At 45.6% G+C, this 25,089-nt stretch overlaps 1 protein-coding gene across 1 annotated transcript in view; it reads left to right on the top strand.

The window, feature by feature from the left end:
• ZMYND11 (zinc finger MYND-type containing 11) overlaps positions 1–25,089 on the top strand; it is a 72,034-nt gene that overhangs the window by 21,438 nt on the left and 25,507 nt on the right. The window contains exons 2-6 of the mRNA XM_077268552.1: positions 3,075–3,215; positions 5,959–6,118; positions 18,976–19,029; positions 21,388–21,549; positions 23,734–23,811. Coding sequence (XP_077124667.1) covers positions 3,082–3,215; positions 5,959–6,118; positions 18,976–19,029; positions 21,388–21,549; positions 23,734–23,811 — 588 coding nt within the window. The 5' untranslated portion in view covers positions 3,075–3,081. The remainder of the gene's footprint in view (positions 1–3,074; positions 3,216–5,958; positions 6,119–18,975; positions 19,030–21,387; positions 21,550–23,733; positions 23,812–25,089) is intronic.

The raw sequence follows: 25,089 nt of genomic DNA, 5'->3' as shown, positions 1-25,089 counted from the left end.
TAGTGTCATCACTGCACCTCTTGTGTGCTCTCCAGTGCAGTCTCGATCAGCTGAAGATACACACGCTGTAAGGTGGGGGACCTGGGTGAGTGGCTGACACACGCAGTGCGCATGCCCAGGAATCCCAGCCCCGCACTGCATAATGCATAACACACTGCGGGGCTGGGATTCCCAAGCTGGGTGGCCGCACAGGCGCAGTCTGCGAGACTGCATCTGAGGTCAGACGGGCAGCGCTCACTGCGCCTGCCCCAGGCAGAACAAAACAGCGCAGGCGCCGTATTTGATTTGAAAACAGCGCGGAGGGGGCGGTGCCCGGCACCGAAGAAGCCTTGAGCGACGGCAGTGTGGCGTGTGCAGCAGGGGGGTTAAGACCTGCCTCCAGGACTAAAGACAGGTATTTTTGCGAAATTATAAAACGCTTTATTTCTGCTTTGACTGCACCAATAACTAAAACAGCCACCTTGTCAGAATGCAGCATTACTGCTGCACAAGGTGGCTCTTTTAGTTTCTAACGGCTGGAGGGGGGTGACAGAGTCCCTTTAACTGTTTCTGCCTTCTCTGGGTGCCTGACTGTGTATAACAGGCAAGAAGCCGACCTGCTCCTTTACTTGCGCTGTTTAGACTACAAACATAAGGAAAAAAAAAGGGGGTTTATAACTACCTTAGTAGACAGGTCACTGGTGTTCCCTCTGTTGCTTTTACAACATCCCCAAATTTGGCGACTTTGCGTATTTGTTGACTGCACAAATAGCCTAATTTGCAGCGCTATTTTCACCATTTAAAAAAAATAGGAAACACGATAGACTGGTTCGGTGAGGCTACAGCACAGATAATATTGCCTTTGGATTATATTTCGAAGGAATACACCCATGATATGACTCTGGATAGGCACGGGGACACACGTTACATGTTTTATGCCTACAGTCAGCATGTGCATTTTTCAGACATGGCCTTCTCTGGTATTTACAGTACATCAAAATAGGTTTCCTCCGTTCCAGCAAGATAATAGTGACTTTCATCGCTTTTCAGCTCAATTGCAGGGATATAATCGGCATTGGGTCAAAGTGTTGGTGTGCACATACTTATACATATTGCCTCTTCAGAGAGGAAGAGGACTTGAACAGATAGCGCCACCTATTAGATGTAGTAATCCTATAAGTCAATATCTATCCTTTAACAAGATTTGCTACATGACTGGTACCTTCACTCTAAACAACTTTCCAACGAGAACGACAACGATCCGTGACGTTGCAGCGTCCTGGATAGCGATCTCGTTGTGTTTGACACGCAGCAGTGATCTGGATCCCGCTGTGATATCGCTGGTCGGAGCTAGAAGTCCAGAACTTTATTTGGTCGTCAGATCGGCGTGTATCGTCATGTTTGACAGCAAAAGCAACGATGCCAGCAATGTTTTTACATGGAGCGTGAACGATAAGTGAGTCGCCGTTACGTCACTGGATCGCTCCTGCATCGTTCTGGAGCTGCTGTGTTTGACGTCTCTACAGCGACCTAACAGCGACGCTCCAGCGATCTAGTTTAGGTCGGATCGTTGTCTATATCGCTGGAGCGTCGCTTAGTGTAACGGTAGGATAAGAATCCAAACCAGAAACTCTGTTTTCTGACACATGTCTTGGGGTACTTGCCCCTCCTCAGTGCAAAGCAAGAGATGTGATTTGGCTAAGTGAGCGGCCTCTGACTGTAGGTCTATGGCCATGTGCACACGTTCAGTATTTTTCGTGTTTTTTTCGCTATAAAAACGTGAAAAAACGCTTACATATGCCTCCTATTATTTACAGTGTATTCCGCATTTCTTGTGCAAATGTTGCATTTTTTTCCGCGAAAAAATCGCATTGCGGAAAAAAAAGCAACATGTTCATTAAATTTGCAGAATTGCGGGGATTCCGCACAACTAGGAGTGCCCACCATGCGGGAAGTAAGCAGATCATGTGCGGTTGGTACCCAGGGTGGAGGAGAGGAGACTCTCCTTCACGGACTGGGCACCATATAATTGGTAAAAAAAAAAGAATTAAAATAAAAAATAGTGATATACTCACCTTCGATGGCCCCCGGAGTCTTCCCGCCTCTCAGCGGTGCATGCTGCCGCTTCCGTTCCTATGGATGGTGTGTGAAGGACCTGTGATGACGTCGCGGTCTTGTGATTGGTCGCGTGACCGCTCATGTGACCGCTCACGTGACCGCTCACGTGACCGCGACGTCATCGAAGGTCCTGCACACACACACCATCTATAGGAACGGACGCCGCTGAGGAGATCGGCTGTCTGCAGGTGAGTATAACCATTTTTTTTATTTTTTTTTATTATTTTTCAACATTCTATCTTTTACTATAGATGCTGCATAGGCAGCATCTATAGTAAAAAGTTGGTCACACTTGTCAAACAGTATGTTTGACAAGTGTGACCAACCTGTCAGTCAGTTTTCCAAGCGATGCTACAGATCGCTTGGAAAACTTTAGCATTCTGCAACTAATTTCGCTTGCAAAATGCTAAAAAAAAAAAAACGCAAAAAAAAACGCAACAAAAAAAAAAAAAAAAAAAGCGGATTTCTTGCAGAAAATTTCCGTTTTTCTTCAGGGAATTTCTGCAAGAAATCCTGACGTGTGCACATACCCTAAAGGGGAACGTTTCTTCTTGTGGAGAGTACCAAGCCCCAGTCTGAGGCTTCTCACCCCGCCAAAGCAGATCTCCTGATTTGCACTGAGGAAGGGCAAACATCCCGAAACATGTGTTTGCAAATAGCGTTTCTGGATTCTTATCCTGAATCCTGTAGCAATGCTTGTTAAAGGGTATATATTGACTTGTAGGATTGCTACACCCAATAGTTGGCACTTGAGTTGAAGTCCTCTTCTTCTCCGAAGAGGTTATTTGTATAAGTATGTGTCAATTCCCAGAGGAGAATTACATGGTCTATAAGCCTCCTTACACAGTTTTGGCACTCTCCACAAGAAGAAACGTTCTCCCTTGAACCCACATACATATACAACACTGACTATTGGGAAACGTGCAATTAAAGGACCCTGCATTAACGAATGACTTCTGTATCACTATATTGTTCAGCAGGTCGATGAAACCGGACAAGAGCATGGCTCGTCTAACAAAGAGGCGACAGGCGGATACAAAAGTCATCCAGTACTTATGGACGGCTATCGAAGTCATCCGAAATCAGAAGCAGATTGCAAACATTGATCGAATTACTAAGTAAGTCACCATTTGTCTTTCTCATAAGTCATCACATCCCATTGAAATACTTGTGGGAAATCAATTCCACTTTTAGATTAAAGCCGAGCTGTCATGTCAAGAGCCGTCCGGTGTAAGGATAGCACCACGCAGGGCAGGATCTCTCTCCTTAATTATATATAGGGGATTGTGATTTTTCAAAATTGGCTTTACCCACAAAGATGGCGCTGGGCTTGGGGTCCTTGGGCTTGCATACCCGACTTTCTTTCCTGTAGGCTGGGAAGTGACTGAATTCTTGGCACCCCGCCATCCTCTCGTCTGCTAATTTATTGCTTATTGATTACGGTGTACACAAGGGCGCTGTTTCAACCTCATAATTGAAATATTTGTTGGGAAATGGAAGCAGGTTCATTAAAGAGAAATTATTTGTGCTAAAAGCTACTGGGCAAATATTTCCCTTTCAGTGGTGTATCGCTCTCACCGGTCCTCTAAACGGCCTCTCCAAAACAAGTAGTAAATTATATATAGGCGGCAAAATTTAATTTCCTTCCTTCTGGGATATTTTCAGAGAGCCCAAAATTACACAACTAAATCCTATTCTGCTTCAAACATGAATTCAGGTATAAATCTACAGTATGTTGTCCATTTTATTCCAGGCTGTAGCCGGAAAACTATGGAGGGAATCAATCAAGTATGTTATACACCAGTCATAGTGGAAACTACGCTGCAGAAAGAGGGGCCAAATTTATTAAAGTGAATCTGTCAGCAGGTTTTTGCTGCCTCATGTGAGAGCAGCATAATGTAGGCAAAGAGAAGCTGAATCCAACGATGTATCAGTTAGATTACTGGGTGCAGCCGTTGTGACACAATCAGAGTTTTTACACTTCGCATGAAGCAGAGCTGAGTGAGCTAACCCCGCCCACACCAGGCGGTGTCCATAGACAGGTACCTATCACAGAAGGGGGCGTGTCAGACTAGCATGCACACGCTGCTGAGTCCAGCAATGATAACCTTCTGGTGCTAGAACAATCAAAGCCAACCAAAACCTCTGCGCTTGATAAGACAGGCATCTCTGAAATCTGTGTTTTAACCCCTATCTCATGCTGTCTTCAGATTACATAGCAAAAACCTGCTGACAGATTCCCTTTAAGAAGCGCAAGCCTGTTTATGAATTTGGCTCATATTTTGTGCTGCTTGAGCTTCAAAGTCAGAGAATGTACTCGACTTTCTGGCATAAATTATAGTGAATTTGTCGAGCTGTCAGGCCACGCCCCTCCTGCTGACCCCACCCATTTTCTGCAAGGAGGCTCATTGCACAAAAATTTGCAGCTTTTATACACGAGTTTTCTAGCACATAAGACCCAATTTGTTATTGTATTTGTACATTCTTTTCGTTTAGTTTTTGGTGTTTTCCATCATCCCCCCCCCCTTTGTAAGTGATATTGTGTGTGTCTGAATTTTTCTAGCGAATTTTGCGACACTTTAGCAGAACCTGTGACTTTTTGTTTTAAAAGGGTTCAGAAAAGGTAAATGAGAAAAATGAAGAGCGTTTTTTTTTGTTTTGTACAAAATTCACAAGCTATGTGCAATTTGAAGAATTTGATGCAAAAATGTCAACGAACGCCACAAGACAAAAAAGTGACTCCGATAAAATTGTGAATGATGAATCAGACCAAAAATCTTTAAAGGGGTTGTCCAGGCTTGGGGGCTCACGTCTGCCGTTACTCCGTGACTGCAGACTTGTAAATCCTTACAGTGTGAACAGTGTGTGCTGTCAGGAGTGTCCAACCTCGCTCCATTTACTTGGAGTGAGTGAGACTGTGCACATGAAGTCGACACATGCATGCAAATCACATAATTGCAGTCACGTACCCACCTGCCCCGAAGAATCATGACAGTGGGCACACTGCGTGTTGTGAGGATTCACAAGTCTGCAGTCACATACAGTGAACCCTAAGGCTGGACAATCCCTTTAATAAATCCCTCATTTTTTATGCTACTCGTGAATAAGTAAATCTATTCACTGGCAAAATTCCCACCGATCACTAGAATGGGGGCTTCTGTCCTCTGTTTGGATGCAATGCACATGCTGGACCGCCATTGCACAGAACATCTATAGCACTGACTGAGATGTTCTCTATAGGATCGAGGATAAGAGAGACTAAGGGTTGAGCACACGCACTGCCGCTCCACCCAAATAGGACAGAGTTTTAGCATTCGGTGGTGGTCTCAGCCGTAGGACCCCACTAAACTATCTAGAAGTTCTTAAATCCAGACTTATCAAATTAAACATAAAACTTCTGACTGCTGTGTTATTCTGCCGTATCTCTGGTTGGCTTTGTTTTGTAAGAAATCAGAGAAGGTTCACGAGTCAGAATCCACCCTTAGATTTATTGTTTCAGCTCAGCCGCTAATCATCCGGGAATTGTACAAAATGTCATTGCTCTCGTAATCCCCATTATATCCGGAGCACCTTACTGATGTGTGGCCGAGGCACCGCGGGAATGTTCCACCACTGTCCCAAGTCACCGGGCTCATAGTCATCCATGTAAACCATGCGGAAACCTTTACCATTTAGGAATGTGTAGGGCAGTTGCCGGATGCCCATGTCTTCAAACTCCCTGCCCTTCATCTATCAGATTGCCCAGTGTTTGGAGGGATATAATGTATGTAATGCTGGCTCGTCTGTTTGTAGTCAGCAGCTGATCTTCTTCCGTGATTTGGTAATCAGTTTAACCATTATTTCCCTTTTGTGACCCACCAGGTACATGACCCGTGTCCACGGCATGCACCCAAAGGAAATCACTCGCCAGCTCAGCCTTGCTGTAAAAGACGGCCTGATAGTGGAGACGCTGACCGTGGGGTGTAAGGGCTCCAAAGCTGGGATCGAGCAGGAGGGCTACTGGTTACCGGGGGACGAGATTGTAAGTATTACCCCTATACATGAGTCAGCGCTTTCTCACAGGTGTGTATATGGCATGGGCAGATCTACTAGTAGGTTTTTTGTTTTTGTCCCTATTCACCTCATCTTATGATATCTGTGTTGATTCTGATCTATAGTTTAGGAAATGGCTTCCCAATGGCCGATCTCTGATCAGTTTCCCAAAGCTGCTTCTTCTTAAAGCACTTGTCTCATAAATGCAACTCCTACTTCAAAGATAACCACATGGTGATCCGCTGATCACTCGATCCCGGAACCTTGAAGTATTTATATACCAGACGTTCAAGTGGATCACGTAATACCAGGACGGTCCAGATCCGCCATCATCAGTCTTACTTAGTGCCGACCTGCCCCGACTCTTGTAGGGACATCCATGTATAATGTCCATATGCCCCGGTGGGACATATCTACAGTGGTGCGATCAGATCACTGTGTCACTTCACCTTCTGTTCTCCTGGTGATCGCTGTGTCACTTCACCTTCTGTTCTCCTGGTGATCCCTGTGTCACTTCACCTTCTGCTGTCCTGGTGATCACTGTGTCACTTCACCTTCTGCTCTCCTGGTGATCCCTGTTTCACTTAACCTTCTGCTCTCCTGGTGATCACTGTGTCACTTCACCTTCTGCTCTCCTGGTGATCCCTGTGTCACTTCACATTCTGCTGTCCTGGTGATCACTGTGTCACTTCACCTTCTCTCCTGGTGATCACTGTGTCACTTCACCTTCTGCTCTCCTGGTGATCCCTGTTTCACTTCACCTTCTGCTCTCCTGGTGATCCCTGTTTCACTTCACCTTCTGCTCTCCTGGTGATCACTGTGTCACTTCACCTTCTGCTCTCCTGGTGATCCCTGTGTCACTTCACCTTCTGCTGTCCTGGTGATCACTGTGTCACTTCACCTTCTCTCCTGGTGATCACTGTGTCACTTCACCTTCTGCTCTCCTGGTGATCACTGTGTCACTTCACCTTCTGCTCTCCTGGTGATCACTGTGTCACTTCACCTTCTGCTCTCCTGGTGATCACTGTGTCACTTCACCTTCTGCTCTCCTGGTGATCACTGTGTCACTTCACCTTCTGCTCTCCTGGTGATCTTTGTGTCACTTCACCTTCTGCTCTCCTGGTGATCACTGTGTCACTTCTCCTTCTGCTCTCCTGGTGATCACTGTGTCACTTCACCTTCTGCTCTCCTGGTGATCCCTGTGTCACTTCACCTTCTGCTCTCCTGGTGATCACTGTGTCACTTCACCTTCTGCTCTCCTGGTGATCTTTGTGTCACTTCACCTTCTGCTCTCCTGGTGATCCCTGTGTCACTTCTCCTTCTGCTCTCCTGGTGATCCCTGTGTCCCTTCTCCTTCTGCTCTCCTGGTGATCACTGTGTCACTTCACCTTCTGCTCTCCTGTGATCCCTGTGTCACTTCACCTTCTGCTCTCCTGGTGATCACTGTGTCACTTCACCTTCTGCTCTCCTGGTGATCACTGTGTCACTTCACCTTCTGCTCTCCTGGTGATCCCTGTGTCACTTCACCTTCTGCTCTCCTGGTGATCACTGTGTCACTTCACCTTCTGTTCTCCTGGTGATCCTTCTGTATTAGTAGGATATTTTCTCTGAATGGAGAGATTACAGTAAGGAGGCTTTTATTTCTGTCCCATACTATTACCATGTTGTGGTATATTTCTGGGTTTATATAATGGAGTTCTGATTGTTGGGGTATCACTATTTCCCCGTAGGTCACTTTGGCCAGTGGAGCATTGGTTCATAGTAGTCAATGTTATAACATTAGTTTTGTATGTGTAATGCTTAAAGGGAACCTGTTAACTGATTCCTGCCACCCACGGATGGACTGCATCAGTGCGACACCACCCCCTGCACACTACTCGTATGTGTTTTACTCTGACGTGCCGCTGCGTTTCCGATAAAAAACTCAAAACGCGGTGGGGACTCGAAGTGACTAGTCCAAGAGGTGCGTTCCCAGCAGCTTCTCCCTGCCCGCTCAGCTGGACTCAGAGGTCTTTCCCTGTGTGTGTAGGGGGACCAGTCTAGCACCGCAAGTGGGCAGGCACCAGCAGGGTCCTGATTCTCGGACTAGGCACCTCGTCCTTTTGACTGTTGACGGGAAAATAAAATAGCTGTGACTCTTTGAAGAAGGGAAGGAAAATTAATGAAAGCTCAGAAACTAAAATCAGTGGGAAGGGGTTACACAAAAATAGCAAAACCTCTGTCCATAGACTTTGTCAGGTAATACAGCTCCGATCCATTCAAGTCAATATCGCAGAGCAGCAATACCAGACAAAGCCTGTAGACAGGGTGGCACTGTTTTTGGAAGAAGGCAGACCTGTTTTTCTCATCCTAGACTACCTCTTTAACCCCTTCCCGACCTTTGACGCCACGTAGGCGTCATGAAAACCCGTGCCAATCCGACCTATGACGCCTATGTGGCGTCATGGAAAGATCGCATCCCTGCAGATCGGGTGAAAGGGTTAACTCCTATTTTACCCGATCTGCAGGGAGAGGGGGAGTGGTACTTCAGCCCAGGGGGGGTGGCTTCACCCCCCCGTGGCTACGATCGCTCTGATTGGCTGTTGAAAGTGAAACTGCCAATCAGAGCGATTTGTAATATTTCACCTAAAAAACTGGTGAAATATTACAATCCAGCCATGGCCGATGCTGCAATATCATCGGCCATGGCTGGAAACACTAATGTGACCCCCCCACACCCCACCGATCGCCCCCCCAGTGCTCCGTTATAGGGTCCGGTCCCCTCCGTCCGCCTGCCGGCTCCCCCGTCCTGCTGTCCGCTCCCCCGTCCTCCTGCCCGCTCCCCCCCTGCTCCTATGTCACCCCCCCGTGCTCCGACGCCCCCCTCGTGCCCCGATCTCCCCCCCCTTATACTTACCGAGGCTCCCGGTCCCCGTCCGCCTCCATCATGGGCGCCGCCATCTTCCAAAATGGCGGGCGCATGCTCAGTGCGCCCGCCGGCCGGCAGATTCATTAGAGGTACATTTTGATCGCTGTGGTAGGTTCTATCACAGCGATCAAAATAAAAAAATAATAAATAAACCCCCCCCCTTTATCACCCCCATAGGTAGTGACAATAATAAAATAAAGAAAATATTTTTTTTTCTTTTTCCACTAGGGTTAGGGTTAGAACTAGGGTTAGAACTAGGGGTAGGGTTAGGGTTAGGGTTACGGGTAGGGATAGGGTTAGGGGTAGGGTTATGGCATGTGCACACAGAGCGGATCGGCCGCGGATCCGCAGCGGATCGGCAGCGGATCGGCCGCGGATCCGCAGCGGATCCGCAGTGGATCGGCAGCGGATCCGCAGCGGATCGGCCGCGGATCCGCAGCGGATCGGCCGCGGATCCGCAGCGGATCGGCCGCGGATCCGCAGCGGATCCGCAGCGGATCGGCAGCGGATCCGCAGCGGATGGGCCGCGGATCCGCAGCGGATCGGCCGCGGATCCGCAGCGGATGGGCCGCGGATCCGCAGCGGATCGGCCGCGGATCCGCAGCGGATTGGCCGCGGATCCGCAGCGGATTGGCCGCGGATTGGCAGCGGATCCGCAGCGGATTAGCCGCTGCGAATTCGAAGCAGTTTTCCATCAGGTTTACAGTACCATGTACACCTAAGGAAAACCAAATCCGCTGTGCCCATGGTGCGGAAAATTCCGTGCAGAAACGCTGCGTTGTATTTTCCGCAGCATGTCAATTGTTTGTGCGGATTCCGCAGCGTTTTACACCTGTTCCTCAATAGGAATCCGCAGGTGAAATCCGCACAAAAAAACACTGGAAATCTGCTGTAAATCCGCAGGTAAAACGCAGTGCCTTTTACCTGCAGATTTTTCAAAAATCGTGCGGAAAAATCTCACACGAATCCGCAACGTGGGCACATAGCCTTAGGGTTAGGGTTGGAATTAGAGTTAGGGTTGGAATTAGGGCTAGGGTTTGAAATAGGGTTAAGATTAGGCTTGTGGTTAGGGTTACGGATAGGGTTAGGGGTGTGTTGGGGTTACAGTTGTGGTTAGGGTTGGGATTAGGGTTACGGTTGGGATTAGGGTTAGGATTAGGGTTGGAATTAGGGTTACGGGTGTGTTGCGGTTAGGGTTGTGGTTAGGGGTGTGTTGGGGTTAAGGTTGTGATTAGGGTTATGGCTACAGTTGGGATTAGGATTAGGGGTGTGTTGGGGTTAGTGTTGAAGTTAGAATTGAGGGGTTTCCACTGTTTAGGCACATCAGGGGTCTCCAAACGCAACATGGCGCCACCATTGATTCCAGCCAATCTTGCGTTCAAAAAGTCAAATGGTGCTCCCGCCCTTCCAAGCCCCGACGTGCGCCCAAACAGTGGTTTACCCCCACATTTGGGGTACCAGCGTACTCAGGACAAACTGGGCAACAACTGTTGGGGTCTAATTTCTCCTGTTACCCTTGCAAAAATAAAAAATTACTTGCTAAAACATAATTTTTGAGGAAAGAACAATTATTTTTTATTTTCACGGCTCTGCGTTATAAACTTCTGTGAAGCACTTGGGGGTTGAAAGTGCTCACCACACATCTAGATAAGTTCCTTCGGGGGTCTAGTTTCCAAAATGGGGTCACTTGTGGGGTGTTTCTACTGGTTAGGCACATCAGGGGCTCTGCAAATGCAATGTGACGCCCGCAGACCATTCCATCAAAGTCTGCATTTCAAATGTCACTACTTCCCTTCTGAGCCCTGACGTGTGCCCAAACAGTGGTTTACCCCCACATATGGGGTATCAGCGTACTCACAACAAACTGGGCAACAAATATTGGGGTCCAAATTCTCCTGTTACCCTTGTGAAAATAAAAAATTGCTTGCTAAAACATCTTTTTTGAGGAAAGAAAAATGATTTTTTATTTTCACGGCTCTGCGTTGTAAACTTCTGTGAAGCACTTGGGGGTTGAACGTGCTCACCACACATCTAGATAAGTTCCTTGGGGGGTCTAGTTTCCAAAATGGGGTCACTTGTGGGGGGTTTCTACTGTTTAGGCATATCAGGGGCTCTGCAAACGTAACATGATGCCCGCAGACCATTCCATCAAAGTCTGCATTCCAAAACGTCACTACTTCCCTTCCGAGCCCCGGCATGTGCCCAAACAGTGGTTTACCCCCACATATGGGGTATCAGCGTACTCAGGAGAAACTGGACAACAACTTTTGGGGTCCAATTTCTCCTGTTACTCTTGCAAAAATAAAAAATTCTGGGCTAAAAAAATATTTTTGAGGAAAGGAAACACATTTATTATTTTCACGGCTCTGCGTTATAAACTTCTGTGAAGCACTTGGGGGTTCAAAGTGCTCACTACACATCTAGATAAGTTCCCTTGGGGGTCTAGTTTCCAAAATGGAGTCAATTGTGGGGAGTTCCTACTGTTTAGGCACATCAGGGGCTCTGCAAACGCAACCTGACGCCCGCAGAGCATTCCATCAAAGTCTGCATTTCAAAACGTCACTACTTCCCTTCCGAACCCCGACGTGTGCCAAAACAGTGGTTTACCCCCACATATGGGGTATCAGCGTACTCAGGAGAAACTGGACAACAACTTTTGGGGTCCAATTTCTCCTGTTACCCTTGGGAAAATAAAAAATTGTGGGCTAAAAAATCATTTTTGAGAAAAGAAAAATTATTTTTTATTTTCATGGCTCTGCGTTATAAACTTCTGTGAAGCACTTGGGGGTTCAAAGTGCTCACCACACATCTAGATTAGTTCCTTGGGAGGTCTAGTTTCCAAAATGGGGGTCACTTGTGCGGGAGCTCCAATGTTTAGGCACACAGGGGCTCTCCAAACGCGACATGGTGTCCGCTAATGATTGGAGCTAATTTTCCATTCAAAAAGCCAAATGGCGTGCCTTCCCTTCCGAGCCCTGCCGTGCGCCCAAACAGTGGTTTACCCCCACATATGGGGTATCATCGTACTCAGAACAAACTGGACAACAACATTTGGGGTCCAATTTCTCCTATTACCCTTGGGAAAATAAAAAATTCTGGGCTAAAAATCATTTTTGAGGAAAGAAAAATTATTTTTTTATTTTCACGGCTCTGCGTTATAAACTTCTGTGAAGCACCTGGGGGTTATAAGTGCTCACTATGCATCTAGATAAGTTTCTTGGGGGGTCTAGTTTCCAAAATGGGGTCACTTGTAGGGGAGCTCCAATGTTTAGGCACACAGGGGCTCTCCAAACGCGACATGGTGTCCGCTAACGATTGGAGCTAATTTTCCATTCAAAAAGTCAAATGGCACGCCTCCCCTTCCGAGCCTTGCCGTGCACCCAAACAGTGGTTTACCCCCACATATGAGGTATCGGCATACTCAGGAGAAATTGCCCAACAAATTTTAGGATCCATTTTATCCTGTTGCCCATGTGAAAATGAAAGAATTGAGGCTAAAAGAAATTTTGTGTGAAAAAAAAGTACTTTTTCATTTTTGCGGATCAATTTGTGAAGCACCTGGGGGTTTAAAGTGCTCACTATGCCTCTGGATGAGTTCCTTGGGGGGTCTAGTTTCCAAAATGGGGTCACTTGTGGAGGAGCTCCAATGTTTAGGCACACAGGGGCTTTCCAAACGCGACATGGTGTCCGCTAACGATGGAGATAATTTTCCATTCAAAAAGTCAAATGGCGCTCCTTCCCTTCCGAGCCTTACCATGTGCCCAAACAGTGGTTTACCCCCACATGTGAGGTATTGGTGTACTCAGGAGAAATTGCCCAACAAAATTTAGGATCCATTTTATCCTGTTGCCCATGTGAAAATGAAAAAATTGAGGCTAAAATAATTTTTTTGTGAAAAAAAAGTACTTTTTCATTTTTACGGATCAATTTGTGAAGCACCTGGGGGTTTAAAGTGCTCACTATGCTTCTAGATAAGTTCCTTGGGGGGTCTAGTTTCCAAAATGTGGTCACTTGTGGGGGAACTCCAATGTTTAGGCACACGGGGGCTCTCCAAACGCGACATGGTGTCCGCTAAAGATTGGAGCCAATTTTTCATTCAAAAAGTCAAATGGCGCTCCTTCCCTTCCGAGTTCTGCCGTGCGCCCAAACAGTGGTTTACCCCCACATATGAGGTATCAGCGTACTCAGGACAAATTGGACAACAACGTCCCTGGTCCAGTTTCTCCTTTTACCCTTGGGAAAATAAAAAAATTGTTGCTAAAAGATCATTTTTGTGACTAAAAAGTTAAATGTTCATTTTTTACTTCCATGTTGCTTCTGCTGCTGTGAAACACCTGAAGGGTTAATAAACTTCTTGAATGTGGTTTTGAGCACCTTGAGGGGTGCAGTTTTTAGAATGGTGTCACTTTTGGGTATTTTCAGCCATATAGAACCCTCAAAATGACTTCAAATGTGAGGTGGTCCCTAAAAAAAATGGTTTTCTAAATTTTGTTGTAAAAATGAGAAATCACTGGTCAAATTTTAACCCTTATAACTTCCTAGCAAAAAAAAAAATTGTTTCCAAAATTGTGCTGATGTAAAGTAGACATGTGGGAAACGTTATTTATTAACTATTTTGTGTCACATAACTCTCTGGTTTAACAGAATAAAAATTCAAAATGTGAAAATTGCGAAATTTTCAAATTTTTTGCCAAATTTCCGTTTTTTTTCACAAATAAACTCAAAAATTATCGACCTAAATTTACCACTAACATGAAGCCCAATATGTCACGAAAAAACAATCTCAGAATCGCTAGGATCCGTTGAAGCGTTCCTGAGTTATTACCTCATAAAGGGACACTGGTCAGAATTGCAAAAAACGGCAAGGTCATTAAGGCCAAAATAGGCTGGGTCATGAAGGGGTTAATACTCGTACCTTAAGGGTTCATGTTTTCACATAGTAACTAGAAGCATGGGTACAACACGGGCTACAGGTTGTGAACCAAGGATTTACAGTGTCCGCCAAATATTGTATGCGGCTACTGGAGATACAGGCACCAGACCACTGTTTAGGACATCATTTGCGCCTGTAGAGAGCCCCCACATGTAATTTTGGGTGTCCATGTAATACAGCCATGAACCAGGAGTTACTTCCAAAACGCGTCAGTGTTTGATGACCTGTCTTCAGTGGTTTAAGCACATGTGGAAGTTACCGTAAACTCAGGGTTTTTCCTCAAGAAGGACGGAGTGCTGGCTTTTCTCTTACTGGAATATATTTTTGTTTTCTAAAAAAAACCTACAAACAATAGAATACAATGGGGAGCAACAGTAGTAGGTGCAAAAATGTGTGACTTTTCTCCTGGTGACAGGCACTGTACAGCTGGCTGTGCACATCAGATCAACAGATTACAGAGAAGCCGGACAATCATCCTGGGGGGCTTTCACACTGCGTTCTGACACCCATTGATTCCATCAGGGCTAATGTCTGAACCCCTGCAAAACAGGATTCGGGCATATGCGCCAACGGGGCCATAGACTGACTGAATGTGAACGCTACCTGCATCATTTTCGGGTGTGTACGCCTAATAGAGATGGACACTCGAATGTTGTAGACAGTGTTTGGGGGTCCGTCTGCAGTAGGCGTACACCCCCGAAAATGATGCACGATAGAGTTCACGTTCACTCCATCTGCAACATTATAGTCTATGGCCCCGTCGGCACGTACACCTGAATCCTGTTTTGCAGGGGGTTCGGACGGGTGCCAAAATGCAGTGTGAATGCACCCTAATGCAAGGGTCACCAAACTGTGGCTCGCCATTGTCTGGCAGCTTTGTGCCTTAGCACCAGGACTAACAAACAGCTACAAAGAGCAGGTCACAAGGTGGTGCCTTGTGAGTAGCCCCCCACAGAAGAGCAGATCTGGATGCACATACACTGGCCACAAGGCTAGAGAAATGTATTGAGTATGGTATCCTGAAGACAGAATGATACCCTCCAGGGGTTAAGGGGTGCTTTAAGCTGGAAATGATAGTGTAGCAGGAGTGCTTCAAGCAATAACACCGAATGTAAGTAAGGTGGGACCCCTACATGTAAGTGTTCTGCCCCGGTGTGATCTGTGGGAAGCGTCGGCTAGTATTATATTGATAATATGAGGGCTCTGGGTGTTGATACTGTGTGTGTGGGGTAGCAGGGTGGAGCTGGAGGTCACTACTTGGGGGATTCTGGATGTGGCTTGCAACCCTCTTTCAGAGCTGACTGTGGCTCTCCAGGAAAGAAAGGTTGAGGATCATTGGTCTACCCGTGTAGGGAGGCCCCTCAACTCTCCCCAACAGATAATGTTGGGGGAAAAGGTTGGGATCATTGGTCTAACGCCGTATTTCCAAACTCGAGTCCTCACGGACCCCAACAGGTCGTGTTTTCAGGATTTCCTTAGTATTGCACAGGTGATGGAAGTATCAGGAGTTCTCTCACTTGTGTAGCAGTATGGAAATCCTGAAAACATGACCTCTTGGGGTCCGTGAGGACTCGAGTTTGGGAAATACTGGTCTAACGTGTAGTGAGGCTCCTCAACTCTCCCCAACCGATAATGTCGGGGGGGAAAGCTTGGGGATCATTGGTCTAACTTGTTGGGAGGCCCCTCCATTCCCCCCAACAGATAACATCGGGGGAAAAGAAGCATCATGCTGCATTTTTAACCGCTGATCCGTCTGTTTATGGGGCAGATAAGCTGCTGCCATCAGTGTCTTGTTATTCATTCTCCCCATACAGAACACATGCACACTCCGCAGAGTTGAGCCTGCATGTGTATCGGGGGTCAGGAGAGCGCGTTTTTAGCCACTAGCAGTATGTATAGCTGCCTTAAGAATTTACAAAGTCAGCACAGACTTGCAGTAGCGTTTCTTCCCCTCCATAACAGGATTGTGAGACTATTCGGTCGGTGCCGTATTGCTGCCCAGTAAAAGCTCTGCGTTTTTAGTGCAGTAATTGGGACATGATCCTTTTATACAACCTTGTAGATGTGTTATAACTCGACATCCCTGTGCCATACATCTGTTTCTTTCTTCGGATGTATATAGTTTAGTTTTTTTGTGCGTGTGAATAAAAACAATACAAAGTACGGTGACTGTTTGTGAAAGTTTGTCCTGTGAATTGGCTGTACGGATGTGTTCACACTGAGTTTTTTCAGGAGTTTTTTGGAGCAGATCTGCTTCAGAAACACCTGCAAAGAATTGCTTCAAAAATACTTGAAAGACACCTCCTATTCATTTCCATAGTGAAAACACTTGGCTGTTCATATGCTCAGCCATTTCTGTCTTTCCTGGTGAGTAAAAAGAGAGTGCATATCACTGTCCAATCAGAAGGCTGCAAAAAACGCTTTAAGAAAAACTGTACCGTAAAAAAAATGGCTATATGCACACGCCGCCTTTTAGACTCCAGTGCATCCGAACAGTTATCCCAGGTGAAGCCGCTACAGGAATACAGCGGCAGCTTTGTCATCGTTCTTGCATCAGTTTCCGAACCCTGAAGCGGTTGAAAGACGTGATCTAATACGGACCATGTGCACAGCCATGTAGTTTTGACATTGCTGTGCTTTGTGTTCATTTTCTGGAGTGTTTTTTTTTTTTAGGCCGATTCTGGACACATATTTATTTATTGTATTCACTTATATAGCGCTATTAATTCCACAGCGCTTTACAGACATCATCACTGTCCCCATTGGGATTCCCTATCTATGTATTTGGAATGTGGGAGGAAATCGGAGAACCCGGAGGAAACCCACGCAAACATGGAGCCATACTCCTCCAAAAACTTCCCAAAGAAGGAACGCTTCTTAAAGTCGTTTCCGCTAGATATCTCGTAGTTTTTGACCGCCTCAGTAAATATAAAAAAACCCTCTGCATATAATCCTAAACGGTATGTGCACACAGAGTTTTTTTGAGGAGTCTTTTGGAGACGGTCAAAAGTCGTATGAAAAAATCACTTAAAAACCGCTTTAAAGGCTCTTGCTATTCCATTCTGTTGTAAAAAACATTTGTTCGTTTAGTCTTTTGAGAATTTTTTTTCCACTTAGTCACCTCATAGGAAGAAAAAAGTGTCGTTTCTTTGAAGCGATGCCTAATTAAATCTGCTCCAAACTATGCGGTGTCCATTCAGAAGACTGCAAAAAAAAAAAAAAACGCTTAAAAAAACGAATCAGGAAACGAAAACCCCCCCAAAAACTCCCAGAAGAAGTAGCGTTTCCCAAAGCTGTTTCTACTAGAAAAATTGTGAGTTTTGAACGCCTCAAAAAACCTCCATGTGCCCAAAACCTAAATGTTTTTTGCAGTTCTTTTCCTATCAGGTAAGCAGGCTGATACTGGCAACAGAGAAACATTCCCACGGAAAATCATTCCATGATTAGTTGAGCTAACTAATAAGATCCCCTGCTATATATTGTATTTATATCTAGTGATGACTGGTCCAAGTGATGGAACAGATTATTACTGGCAATATTTATTAATCATATGGGTTTATATCAGTATTATTGGAATACACCATCATTGTTATTTCTGTGATATATCATCATTAAAATGGGCTAACTGCATAAGACAAGTACAACTGTAAGATAAGTTTTAAAGGGAATCTGTCACCAGGTGTTTTGCCACCTATTCTGAAAGCAACATAATGTAAAGGCAAACACCCTGATTTCAGTGATGTTTGAACAACTCGGCTGCTTGCTGTAGTTTTAATAAAATTGCTGTTTTCTCTGCCGCAGATCTAACAGTTCTCTGAATGCTGAGCTCTGTATAACCCCGCCCACACCACTGATTGGTAGCTATGCGCAGTGTACACAGAAAGCTGCCAATCAGTGGTGGGGGCGGGGTTATACAGAGCTCAGCATTCAGAGAACTGGTAGATCTGCAGCACATAAAACAGAGATTTGATCAAAACGGCAGCAAGCAGCCCAGTAAGTGACACATCCCTGGAATCAGCGTCTCTGGCTCTACACTATGCTGCTCCCTGATTGGGTAGCAAAACCTGCTGATTGATTCACTTTAAAAATCAAAGCTGACCTATTATAATGACATGTCTATTTTAATACATATATATAGTCTTCATGAAATAACCGTTCCGGAGCATATTTTCATATAACTCTGTAGTTTGTTGTTCCTGTTATTCCTCCCAGACATTTATGGATGAATTGACATCTGGGTGTTACCAGTTGGGGAGGTGTCACTACACAATCTGACATTGTCCAATCAATGCTGACATTATTGGCCTGTGTTGGGACACACCCATTTGGCAAGGAGAATAGTAACACCCAGTTGTATATTTATGTATAATTATTCAAGAGGAACAGCACAACATGGAATTATAAGAAAAGGTGCTTTGGATTTGTTATAAAATGGTCAAGAGAAGTATTTGGCAAAACAGACGGGAGCGGTAATGGATCCTCATCAGTCGTCACCGGTAGATAAGCCATTGTGGTTCTCTTTCTCGTGGTTCGTCCCTCGCTGGCAGCCCCCAATACAGCTGCCTCTTGGTCCTGAATAGCATGCTGTATTATATCCCCCCACTTAAAGGAGGTGACCTCTCACTAAATTTAGATTATGAGCTAAACACCCCATCCGTAAGCTGGTCACAGTATGTCCTGCTGCTGTAATCTGCAGGAAATCCCAGTAGCAAGTTTCCCTGCAGCGCCTCCGCAGGAGAAATGAAGCATTACATTACTATTCATATACTGTATAGATATTAGCAGCTGCTCACCCGCCAAAAAGAAGAGTGTCCCTTTAAAGTAGGAGATTAAAAAAAGCGTATTTGTAATGAGTGCTGCACCAAATCATTAGCTGGGCCTCAGCAGACCTCTTGTTTTCTAGCATTTTTCTTACCTAATGTGTTCATTTATACCTGATGATTTTGCAATCCCTCTAGAATATTCCAATTCTGTTTAGCACAAACACTTTTGTAAATTATTGCAGATGAAACATCACCAAATTCACGGAAGAGAGGGAAAATCAGTGAATTCTCCTGAGGTTTGTTAAAGTGCTTTTGATATCAAGCTTTGCAAGTATGTAAGCCACCACTTTCTTTTGTTACTTTCCATAGTCGAAGCAGTGGGAACCCTAAATAACGTGGGGGGCAAGTCTGCATTGGGGTTAATGACCGTACACTACAGTTCATTGTGAATGTCCCCTCACTAATGTTATAGGTGGTGAACATGTAGATCGCAGCGTTGTGAAACCCTACAGAAATGGAAGAGCCTGTAATGTGTTGCCGCGGCTGCTTTGTCTATAGATACCCCCAAAAAATGTGCTAAAAAATGTGCATATATTGGATATATGGATTACTGGAATTGTCAGGCTGCTGTCAAGGGGTTGTCAGGGTTATATAGTGGATATGAAGCCTTCTGACCCCTTCTAGTGTGGACCATGGGGCCAGTAGTGAAGCTGACGAACCTGAAAACGTTACGAATACCCAAATAGGGGCACCCTCGGAAATAAAAGTATAATTGTAAGTACTTTAGAAACCTAAAGGTATTTTTGAGAAATGGACAACCCCTTTAACTTAATCATAAACTAACTGTCAGCACAAATTGACTGTTCAAACCAAGCAGGAGCATTTGGCGCACCCTTGGTGTGACCTGACAGCTCATGGCACCTTCCCACCAACTTGTTTTCTATCTGGCTCCGGTTGGGAAGGTGCACTGAGCTGTCAGGCCACACCAAGGGTGCACCGAGCGCCTGGGTTTGGGTTCACCGATCACCTGGGTTTTGGTGCACAGACTACCTGGGTTTTGGTGCACAGAGTACCTGGGTTTGGGTGCACAGAGCGCCTGGGTTTGGGTTCACCGATCACCTGGGTTTTGGTGCACAGAGTACCTGGGTTTTGGTGCACAGAGTGCCTGGGTTTTGGTGCACAGAGTACCTGGGTTTTGGTGCACAGAGCGCCTGGGTTTGGGTGCACAGAGCGGCTGGGTTTGGGTGCACAGAGCGGCTGGGTTTGGGTGCACAGAGCGGCTGGGTGTGGGTGCACAGAGCGCCTGGGTTTGGATGCACAGAGCGCCTGGGTTTGGATGCACAGAGCGCCTGGGTTTGGATGCACAGAGCGCCTGGGTTTGGGTGCACAGAGCGCCTGGGTTTGGGTGCACCGAGCGCCTGGGTTTGGGTGCACAGAGCGGCTGGGTGTGGGTGCACAGAGCGCCTGGGTTTGGATGCACAGAGCGCCTGGGTTTGGATGCACAGAGCGCCTGGGTTTGGATGCACAGAGCGCCTGGGTTTGGGTGCACAGAGCGCCTGGGTTTGGGTGCACAGAGCGCCTGGGTTTGGGTGCACAGAGCGGCTGGGTTTGGGTGCACAGAGCGGCTGGGTTTGGGTGCACAGAGCGGCTGGGTGTGGGTGCACCGAGCGCCTGGGTTTGGGTGCACAGAGCGCCTGGGTTTGGATGCACAGAGCGCCTGGGTTTGGATGCACAGAGCGCCTGGGTTTGGGTGCACAGAACGCCTGGGTTTGGGTGCACAGAGCGGCTGGGTTTGGGTTCACTGATCACCTGGGTTTGGGTGCACAGAGCGCCTGGGTTTGGATGCACAGAGCGCCTGGGTTTGGGTGCACAGAGCACCTGGGTTTGGGTGCACAGAGCGGCTGGGTTTGGTTTGAACAGTCATTTTCGGCTTTAACATGGTGCAGGACCTCTATTTTTTTAGCCAGTTTGCACCATTCTCGTAGTTTTTTCAGTGTGGGCTTCTCCAAGATCCTGCTGAGGGCCATTTATAAAATAAGGACCCCTGCCTCCTTGGCTCTAGTCTGCAGTATAAGAGTCCCTGTTATAAGGGTTGGTACTTATTATAAGACATAGTTGAAGTTGAGGAGTGCCGTAGAGGAGACAGGACACTTTTCCTTACTTTTATCAGTGGCGCCCAGCACAATCAAGAGCAAGTCTGTTGTTACAATATTACAGGAATGGAAGAAAACTTCCAAATCAGGACCAGCTGAACATTCACCTACTGGGGGATGGCTAAGATTAGATAAAAGAACTTTATTTAGATTTTTTTTTCCATCACAAACAGCGCCACCCTTGGCCATAGGATCAGTCTGGCATTGCACCTGAGGCTGAATTACAAGCCTTGTTTGTGAAGTGCTGCCTAGCTGAGGTTTTTCATTTAGTATCTGACCCGTTATCGCATACAGGTATCTTCAGACTTGCTGGAGATTTCCTACTACTGTTCCTTCATGCAGAGGCTCAGAGGCCATCCCTGGAATTGGAGCAACACATTGCACGCTCTTGCAGCCCTGGCGGGTTCTCCTCTAATGGCTAATCGACACTTTAGGTTCAGCTTCTTACCTGTCCGCACACCCCACCTGTTACCTTGCCAAATAACCATGTGTTTCTCCTAGGACTGGGAGACAGAAACTCATGACTGGTACTGTTTTGAGTGTCATTCCCCCGGAGAGGTGATGATGTGTGACCAGTGTTTCCGTGTGTACCACCCTAAATGTTTACCTGATGATTTAAGACTCCGGGATAGCAGTAATCACTGGCAGTGCCCAGTATGCAAGGTAAGCTCATCTCTGATGCCATATGTAAATGGTATATACTACATTAATATAACCAAACGAAAAAAAAAACACTATTTTGAATGTGTGAATACATGAATCCCATCTTTTGGAGCCATTCTAATAATTGGAATGACAAAAAAGGCAAATCCTGATTGTGAGATTTTACAAATATCTCAAATGGACACCCTTTACAGTGGCCTGGAAGACTATTGGACCCTGCCTGATGTTAAAGGGGTACTCTCATCTCCAAGATCCTCTCCCAATATGTAGTAGGTGTAAAATATTAGTAATATTAGCAGATACCTCCAATTAGAAATGTAGTATAGTTCTTCTGATTAGCTACGTTGCTTACCCCATGTGCAGGGCATTGCAATAGCTTAGGTATCTATGGTTACAACTACTCATATAGTGACAGTTAGTTGCTAGTGGTTGTTACCATGGATACCTAAGGTACTGCAATGCCTGCACATGGGGTAAGCAACATAGGCTATCAGGAGAACTATACTATATTTCTAATCGGAGGTATTTGCTAATTTTATTACACATACTACATATCGGGATAGGATCTTGGAGATGGGTATACCCTTTTAGGCAATGTGCTCACGGGTTTTTTGCAGCCGGTCCACTTAAACAAAACACCTGAAAATTCGTTTCAAAAACACTTGAAAGATTATTCCCATTTATCGCTATTGTAAAACCTCTTTGCCGCTCACGTATTCAGTCTTTTTAGATTTTTTTTTTTCCGCTTCCAGTTTTGAAAAACGCCTGGTAAAAAACAAAAAAAGTACAAGTCACTTTTTTTGAAGCTTGGAAAGCAAAAAAACTCCTCCAAAAACTTCCTGCAGTAGGAGTGTTTCCAGATGGAGGGTTTCCACTACAAAACTCATCGGTTTTGACCTCCTCAAAAATACTAGGAGTATCTGCACACACAGTTTTTTGAGGAGTATTTTGGACTCGGTCCTCTCCATAAGACGTCTGGAAAACGGCTCCAAAAACCGCTTGAAGGACTCTTCCTGTTCATTTCTATTGTAAAGCCTTGTGTTTAGTCAGTTGAGTGGGGGTTTTTTTTACTTTCCAGGGGAAAAAAAAGGATTATGTCACTTTTTTTAAGTGGTTACTGATGGGAAATGCTCAGAGCTATACACTGTCCAATCAGAAGGCTGCAAAATAAGATTCGGGAAAATCAAACTTCCAAAATGTTTCAAATTAGCTCCAGGAAACGAAAAACTCTTCCAAAATCTTCGCGTGGTTTCCAGTTTTCGAGCAGTTTCCACTTGAAAAACCCATCGTTTTTAGTTATCTCCAAAAAAACACCCTCAGTGTGCACATAGCCCTATAGTGACCGGCATAATACCAGCAATGCAGAAGATTTTAAGTAATCAGGAGATTGAGATGTTCCAAGTCCCCCAGTGGGACTAAGAAGGAAAAAGAAAGAAAGTGAAGCAAAGCTTGGTATCAACACGTGTGCACCAACCAGTATAACAAACACATGTTCTATCCAGAGCAATGAGGCCATCAAAAAACAGTAACCAGGCACAGCGCTCCTGAAAACGGGAATAAAGTAGTAACCAAATGGCAGCAGCTGAAATCCTTATACAGTTCCATCAAGGTGAAAACGGATGCATCCATAAAGGCATTGAGCAAGGCATTGTATTCTAAAAGAAGGGGTCTTTAAATTGTGCAAAAGGAAGACTAAAAAAAAACTAAAAATACCTGTATACAACGCGTCCTGTAAATACAAGCCCCGATGTGAGGGGAAAAAAAAAAATATATATATATATATATATATATATATATATATATATATATATATATATATATATATATATTATAATTTATTTTTTTTTTCATTTTTTTTCTATTAATTTAAAATAAAAAGATGACCAAATATGAAATGTGTCAATTAAAAATGTGCAGCTCCTATGCATTCTATGTATCTCCATGGTAACAGACTACAAAGAACCTCTGCGTAGTCTGATCTGACTCCCTTCTTACGTTCCTACCAAAGTAGCAGAAAGGGACAGGAGGTTCCCCTCCACCCCCCTTGGACACGCTGCGGTTCCTCACCGTTCACACCCTGCATTATACCGGGCCTGTGTCTTCTGTACCCCGCACGCCTCCTGTAGGCGCTCCCATGGTGGTGATGGTGGCTCTTGTACCTTTGACTTTTCCTTTGTTCTTTAGACTTTGAAGAAGAAAGCCGCCAACAAGCAGGAGATGGGTAAATACCTGCGATTCATTGTGTCCCGCATGAAGGAGAGGGTAGGTGATACTTCCAGGAAGCTGCTTCCTCTGTGTCCTCTCGAGCACATGGTGATCACATCTTGCCGGAGCAGCCATGGTTCTCTCATTCATGTCTTGTTCTCATTTCTGCATTTTCTTTCCTCGCAGACGTCATAGTAGATTGTTACGGCTAAGCTTTCTGTCATGTCGGTGGCCATCTAGACCTTCTGTAGGGCGTGTGACGATAGGTCAGTGCATGACGATGGGCTGCGTTGGGCCTCATTCAGACGTCCGTTTTTCTCACGTACATATTTTGATCAGAGTTTGAGCCGAGTGATGTCAGTTTATCTCCTACATGGAGAAAAAAAAAAGTTTCTTCACCTCCTATGTGACTTTTAGTCTGTGAAAATGGGACCGCACTCAGATGTCATCCAAGTGCAGTCCCATTTTCTCGTGGACCCTTAGACTCACACTGCTGATCTGACACTCAGCTCAAAATCAGAGTCTTCGAAAAATCATGGAGTAGGAGAATGTTGGACATTTGGAATGAGGCCGTACTCCATCACTAATTCTACTAATTGCCCAGTGGTCAGTAAGCCCAAGAGCACGATGGTCAGGCTACGGTCAGACGGCCATAGGTCCTCTCATCCAAGAGAACGGGGACGATTGTTCAAATGATTCTCGCCTCAAAGAGCAGTATCTGATCAGGGACCGCTAGGCCTTCCAAGCAGGACACAGATAGACAAGACTTTCAGATCAGCTGACCATCGGTTTAGTTAATCATTCCTTCATTATGGCAGTGTGCAATCTACACCCGGTCTGACTGAAGGAATAATTAAGAAAACATTGCTGCCTCCGTGATCCATGACAGCGTTCAACCAAGAGTCGTACTACCAGAGAAATACACTGAGTGATATTAATATGATATAAATCACTATTCCACTATTAATTACATTGCTGATTGGAAAGACAGCGGCTCTGTCCTCCCTCCTGTCTGTATGGTTCATAATGGGATGGGACGTAATTAGCATGTTCTCTTATAGCGCTGTGTTCTGCCGTTCCTATGGTCTTCCTCCTAGAAAAGAAGGTGGCCCTACACACACTGACACTGTCCAATCACTGCTGACACACTGACACTGTCCAATCACTGCTGACACACTGACACTGTCCAATCAGTGCTGACACACTGACACTGTCCAATCACTGCTGACACACTGACACTGTCCAATCACTGCTGACACACTGACACTGTCCAATCACTGCTGACACACTGACACTGTCCAATCAGTGCTGACACACTGACACTGTCCAATCACT

Source organism: Ranitomeya variabilis, chromosome 6 (assembly GCF_051348905.1).
Source record: "Ranitomeya variabilis isolate aRanVar5 chromosome 6, aRanVar5.hap1, whole genome shotgun sequence".
Taxonomy (NCBI): Eukaryota; Metazoa; Chordata; class Amphibia; order Anura; family Dendrobatidae; genus Ranitomeya; species Ranitomeya variabilis.
Note: the sequence above shows the minus strand (reverse complement) of the source record. Positions and strands in the feature narration are given on the sequence as shown.